The 6,663-nt window shown below is 32.3% G+C and overlaps 1 protein-coding gene across 2 annotated transcripts; it reads right to left on the reverse strand.

Moving 5' to 3' along the window:
- Window positions 1-1,094: 1,094 nt before the first annotated feature.
- LOC107786405 (WRKY transcription factor 68) lies at window positions 1,095-3,815 on the reverse strand. Of its 2 annotated transcripts, none has more exons than XM_016607872.2 (3): window positions 3,223-3,815; window positions 2,957-3,106; window positions 1,095-1,717 (listed from the first exon to the last, which is right to left on the reverse strand). In XM_016607872.2, the coding sequence occupies exons 1-3, from the start codon at window positions 3,666-3,668 to the stop codon at window positions 1,306-1,308; spliced, it is 1,008 nt and encodes a 335-aa protein (XP_016463358.2). In that variant the 5' UTR covers window positions 3,669-3,815; the 3' UTR covers window positions 1,095-1,305. The 2 variants fall into 2 exon arrangements, with proteins under 2 accessions (XP_016463358.2, XP_016463359.2); XM_016607873.2 differs by having other exon boundaries at window positions 2,957-3,103; window positions 3,223-3,796.
- Between the last annotated feature and the right edge of the window lie 2,848 nt (window positions 3,816-6,663).

Raw genomic sequence — 6,663 nt, forward strand, 5'->3', positions numbered from 1 at the left:
GAAAATATAAAGATAAGAATATTAATTATCTATTTTAGACTAATATAAATATATACTTGGACTATGATTTAGATGACACTAAAAATAAATTAAAAGTTACTAGTCTACTTATTAAGTTCTTAATTAAAAAAATATTTTTTTTCCCTCTATTTATATATAGTAACAAAATATATACTCTAAGAATATGCCATTTTTATAGCTTTTTAATTTTTCTCAAATAAAACCTATGAAAATTGAGATAAAATTTAAAATATCAAGACTAGACCTAAAGAAAATATTTACACTAAAATAGAATATAATTTGGGTGTGGTCAAAAATTAGTTATTCACATTAGGAGTATAGGAGAACATTTAATGATATACGGTTTTGTAATTGATATATTTTGGCTAGGTGTTCTAGTGGAGTTGGAGCTGAAAATCCTACGTGGCAGGTCGTGGTTTTTGCACATTTTGAGCCAAGTAATTTTTCACGTAAAAATCGTTGTGTTCATTTTATTGATTGTTTACTTTATGCTTAAGGAACACGGTAAAGAACCAAGTTCTTTAATAATTCATACGGGCACTCAAACTAACGTTATAGTTTTATGGTTTACTGGTAGTGGATAGTTGCTTTATTAGTAGTAATAGTGATCAATTTAGTGGCTTAGTGGTCTGTTTATTTGTAAGCCTATATAAAGACAATGTTTGCTTCAGTTTATTAAATCAACGAAGTTAAGAAAATTCCAGCACAAATCTTGTACACTCCATAGCTTTTCTCCTCATATTTTCAATCTGTTGCTTACTTTATTAAACATGTTTCTACTGTGAACTTGTAAACTCCAGTCAGTAAATTGAATGACCAATGAATTTATATTAGCCAAACGTTTTATTTTCTTCATAGGTAAGACATATTCTCCTCCTTATCTTAACAACGTTGAATCAATAATTTCCAAATGCAAGTTAATACACGCGAATAATAATATTCCCACCTTCTCTTGCCACATGCCCAAACCCATATATATATATATATATATATATATATATATATATATAAATGAATGAATATCGAAATTATCTGTAAAAGAAATAAATGCAAACCAAACGGATCAATTAGTATTGAAGTAGCAAAGTAAAAATATGATAAAGAAACCCCATACATCGGATTCCCAAAACATCATTGTTAGAGCCATAAGCTATCTGTAAGTTTCCTTAAACCGAAAATGCCAAAGAGTACCACCACTAGCAAAGTAACGCATACTGGGTGTTATTTCAGTACTGATTGTCATCTACTATATGTTACAACTGCATCATTAGATATATATAAATATCATCTGTAGTCTTCTTCTACCACCCTGGACGACATAAGATCCTGAAGAAACCCCTGGTCTCTCATTATCTCAGCAGCAGAAGGAGTACTGCAAAAGCGCCGTCCATGAGCAACCAAAGCGGCATGATCAAGATTCGAGGCTAAAGAAGTTGTCAAGTCGTTGAAATGAGGCTGCGCGAACTGATTAATAGGGAACGGCATTTGCAGAGGGAAGGTGGCAGTGGGAGCTGGCGAGGGGAAAACTCGAGTTGGAAATAAGGTTGGGCGGGGCATATTGATCATATTCATATTCATGGGACTTGGATGAGTATGTTTCCCTTCGTATGTAGTCACCACTATGCTTGGGTCGTTGAAACATCGCTCTACTCTCTTCTTTACGTTACATGAAGCACTTGTGCAACTATAGTAGTTCCTGCAACAAGTGCGTATGTATAAAGTTTTAAAACCCAAATATATATGGAATATCTGCAAAACAATATATGTCATTCAATTTCCCAACATGGACATACATATCAATTATCATTTTCCTTTTTAACCTATAGCAACAACTTACATGCTGAAGTGTGATCATCTCATATAAAAGTGTGTAAGTTGTTAGAGAGAGTACACTTTTACTTATTTAATTACATATAAGTAACACGCCCCCTCACATGCAGTTTTGATTCTTTTTCATAGGCAAAGCACGTGAAAATTCTTTTTGATAATATATAGATGACGTTGAGACTCAAACTCAGGACCTGTATGCTAAGTGTCTAAGCATAACATCTAAAAGCTAAAATTGTTAGAAAAAACACATTTTTATTTACTTAATTATATGCTCAAACACATGTTACCCACAATTGGAAATATTTACAGTGCAACAAGATTTGAGAGCTACCGCAAGTTGAATTACCAATGATAAGAATCTTCACATAATTAGGGAAATGGCTAAACACAAATGAACTCTCTTATAAGGAAACCTGAAGGAGCGGTGCATGTATATTTTTATAGGTTTGAGTCCTCGATTCCTAAAAGTTAATGAATACATGAAAGTCTCTTAGACTTGTACACTAATCATTATTGTGCAAGCCGATATTTCATTGGCTTTCTCATTCTTACTCTTCTTTTACCAAACAATCCCTCTCCGTTTAATTTTTGGTAGCAGTAACCTCACAACTACAAAGAGATAATCACCGCGTACGAGGATTGTTATGTATAATTGTACTTTTAGATATGATAGAGATAATTATGATCAAGCTTCAAACGCAAGGAGGAAATTTGGACTTTGTTATGTGTAGCACAAAGTGTACGAGTAAAAACGGAAATGCACTTGCTAATTATTTTTTGGAAATGCACGTATTAAGCTAAATATCCATTCCAAGATAGTTAACTAGTACTACAAATAAATCACAAAAGGAAACAGCTTCTTTTTCCCTTATAGTAATTAAGGATAAAATCTGATCTTCTTTTTCTAAAAAGGCTTTCTCTTTTTTAACTTTTCAGCTTATTTGTTTAAGTGATTTTCCAGGGCCACGCATATGTGCCAAACTGGAAGCCGTCTGAGCTTATTCGAAAACCTTCCAAACTCTAAGACGATTCTGGAAGAATATAATTACAAAACAGTGTAAAATAATGGCTCTTTAGCAGCGGGAGTATATACAGATATATATACCTGGGGAAAGAGCTGTTTTTGACAGTTTTTTGGCCGTATTTTCTCCATCTGTAACCATCTTCCAGAAAATCAACCTCACTCTTTGTCATGAATGCAATTCTAGGCTCTCTCTTCTTCTTCTGACTAACTGTTTTCTTGGCTTTCAACCTACTTTCAACACATGCCCCAAAAATGGAATTAATTAGCAACAGCAAATTATGTATATTTACACTCGCAATAAAACACACAGAATGATTCTTGATGCGTAAGTAATTATAAGAACATACTGTTGTTTTGTCTTGGTCTGTTCTTTCTCAGCTACTTCCCCCTCTGCATCTTGAGCGTGGCCCTCATTTGTTTCAGAGGAAATCGAAGAAGAATTTGGCGTTGATGGCGTATTCAAGATGTTAGATGATTCATGATCAGCTGCTACAGTAAGTTTATTTTGGCTCTCATCAGCTGCTGTAGAAACTGCAGGTTCTATATGGTACTTCTCTTCTTTTGGTAATAACTTATCAAGATTAGTTACATCAAAGACTGAAGCTGAAGAAAAGTCTTGAACACCCAATAACTCCATGAACCCCAAAGATGAATTAATACTATTATTCTTACCTTCAACCGCAAAATTATAATCTGACACTAAGCCTGTAAATGAATTGCTAATAACTGGAAAATTATCAAAATAAGACATGGGATCTTCCATCTTTATCGCTATATCTCTGTAACTTTCCATTAATAAGCAGATATACTAAAGAAAGTAGATAAATAAGGAAGGAGAAGAAGAGACTAGTAAATCTATTAGGCCAAGGCATATATAGTGGGAAAATGTACAGGACTCACTGGTGCTATATGGATTGGGGAATTATGTGAAAGGTGGACACAAAGATTGACCGGGTTCAGCCGGTTATAGAATTGTACGGACAATAAATAGATGTTTACATCCACGACACTTATTTTGATATATATTGTTATCACTAAATTATAATTAATTAATATAAATATTTTAATTTATTAATTAACTATAATAAATTAATATGTAAATATCGAATGTTAATAAATTTTTCGGACTAAACAAATTGCAGGTTGGCTTTTAATGCATGCTGGTCCAAAGACTGGAGTTGCAGAAACACTGGTCGATGCATTCAGACGTTAGTTTTGACCGGTAAACCGGTTACTGTGTGAACAAGATCGATGATTGCGGCTTGATTTGCGATCCCGATATCTTTTCTTATTTTTTAGATCTACTTTTATATTATTTTGGAGCCAAATTATTTTTATTTAATTCATCAAATACTAAAGTTTATATGGAAAAGAACAAAGATAACAGTGACTAGAAGTGACCAGAGTATATATCTCTTATTTTTTGTTTCACTAGAAACGAAAAGAGGGCACTTTTTACGATTGAAGACAAATATGGTTCCTAAAATTGGAACTTCACTTATGGGATATATATATCGCCCACAGCTTCAACCGTGGAATGAATTAGGTTTAAAAAGTTTTAAAATACCTATTTTGGGTTCAGAAGGAAAAAAAGAACCTTTTTTAACTCGGACCACAAATGTATGGCTCATGAAATTTGAACAGTTGGATCTGGTAGGTATATATTAGTGATACTTTCTAAAAGGAAAAAGAAAAAAGTGAAAGGCGAGGATGAAAAAGGAATGATAAATATTATGAGAGAGAAGAAAAATATTTGTCTTGTTATTGGATACTTATATTCTTACCGAATATTTTATATGAATGTCATTTCACACTAGCTAGCGCCAATAATGATATTGTTCTGTTTATAAATATTGGATACTTTGAATAAATTGCTAAACTATATGAATGTCATTTCACGCTATATCTATGACAATCAATGAAATTGTCTTGTTGATAGGCGTGTCTTCCTTTGATATAACTAAAAAAAATCATTCAAAGATGTGTATATATATTCTGTTCGCAGAATCAAAGCTCTTTATTTTTGGTAATAATTTTTTTCCTTCTTTTCTCCAAAAAATCAATACAAAAGTTTTAAAAAAAATCATCTCTATCGTTTCCTCCAACTTCCTATTCCTTTAAGTTGAAGAACCTGTATCAGAAAGGGTGAATATTTAAATTCAATATTATTTGAATATCCAAAGTTTGCCATTGTGATTAATTAATGTGGTGAAATGAATAAAATCACTTTAATTCATCTTTAATGTTACAGTTTGAGAATACAAAAATCATCTTTAATAGGTCATATGCAATCCGAACAAATTGAGACTTTAATGTGAATACCTAATATCAAGTAAAAACAATTGAAAAGTTTGGCTATTTTGTTATCTTCTGTATTCAGGTCGGCGTGAGAATAAAACATTTTATCTTTTTTGTTAATATGATCGATCCACCTTATAGGTTGGAACATGAAGCAAATCAAAAAAAGTTACTGCACGTGTAGCTTTTGCTTTTACTAGAAAAGTCACTTGATGATCGATACATTGTATAGTTTTCCTCTTTTTAAGAAGCAGGATCTTCGATCGATCCAGGTCCTGTCTTTTGTTGGATTACGCTTTTGCTTTTCCTCCTCATCTAAAGTCACCCCTATTTGTGGAAAACCCTATAACAACAGTAAAAAGCTTTAGTCATTCATATTTTTTAAAAATCCCAGCTTATGTACATTAATTATTTATGCCGAAAATTTTATATAAATAATTAACTTTCGATTGCTAAATCTTCACTTATTGTTTTAATGGAGTAGCAAATAAATCCATCTACATTTGGACTGATTTAACATGCCTTGCTCCAATAATAATATGTGCCACACTCATCAAACAATAGGAGTACTTTATATTCATAGGTTTTACAAGACGTTAGGAAGTAGGTGAAATCACTTTAATTTCAGAATACTATACACTTGTCCGCTTTGGCTCAAAAGCTTTCAAATTTGAAGCAATTTATAATGGGCCCACCCATTTTGATTTTTGGCAACATCTGTATCTTATGGATAGTACTCCATCCGTTCTATTTTATGTGAATATTTTTAAAACTTTTAATTATTATTGAAATTTTTTTATAGCACCACAAATACTTTAGTATATTTGACACTACAAATTTCAAAAAATTATAGTCACACATATGTTATGACTTATTTGAGGCCACAAATTTTAAACGTCTTTGTTTCCTTTTTAAACTCTATTGTCACGCAAATAAGTTCATAAAAATTGGAATAGAGAGTAATATTAAGTATTTGTCCAGATTTTCTTATCATATTTGGTTTTCCTATTTCATGAAGGAAATGACAACATATTTATCATAATTGGATTCTTTTTTCCTATAAGGAAAATATAATTTTTTTATATTTGGCTAGTCCCTTTTCTTGTAGGAAAAGGCTTGGAGTTCTATAAATTGTGGATCCGCCCTTCTCATCCAGTAGCATCCACAATGTAGTCACATGGGGTTTGAGAGTCGTGTATATGCGGAGAATTTTACGGGACAAGTGTTAGCGTGTCACTTGTGTTTGCCTTTTCGTGAAGTTGTTCTCTCGATATTTTATACTCTCTTTTATATATAGTGGATTGCTCATCTCCGCCGTGTACGTAGGTCAATTGACCGAACCACGTTAAATGTGTGTGTCTCTTTTGGTAGATTTCTCTTTGTTGTGTGATTCATCGTCGTTCAAGATTTGTTTTTCTAACTTCCGCATGACACATGACTTTTTCGGTCCTAACAAGTAGTACTTTATATATCTAATTTTATTTGATACA

The sequence above is a fragment of the Nicotiana tabacum genome, chromosome 22 (genome assembly GCF_000715075.1).
Source record: "Nicotiana tabacum cultivar K326 chromosome 22, ASM71507v2, whole genome shotgun sequence".
NCBI classification, from domain to species: Eukaryota; Viridiplantae; Streptophyta; class Magnoliopsida; order Solanales; family Solanaceae; genus Nicotiana; species Nicotiana tabacum.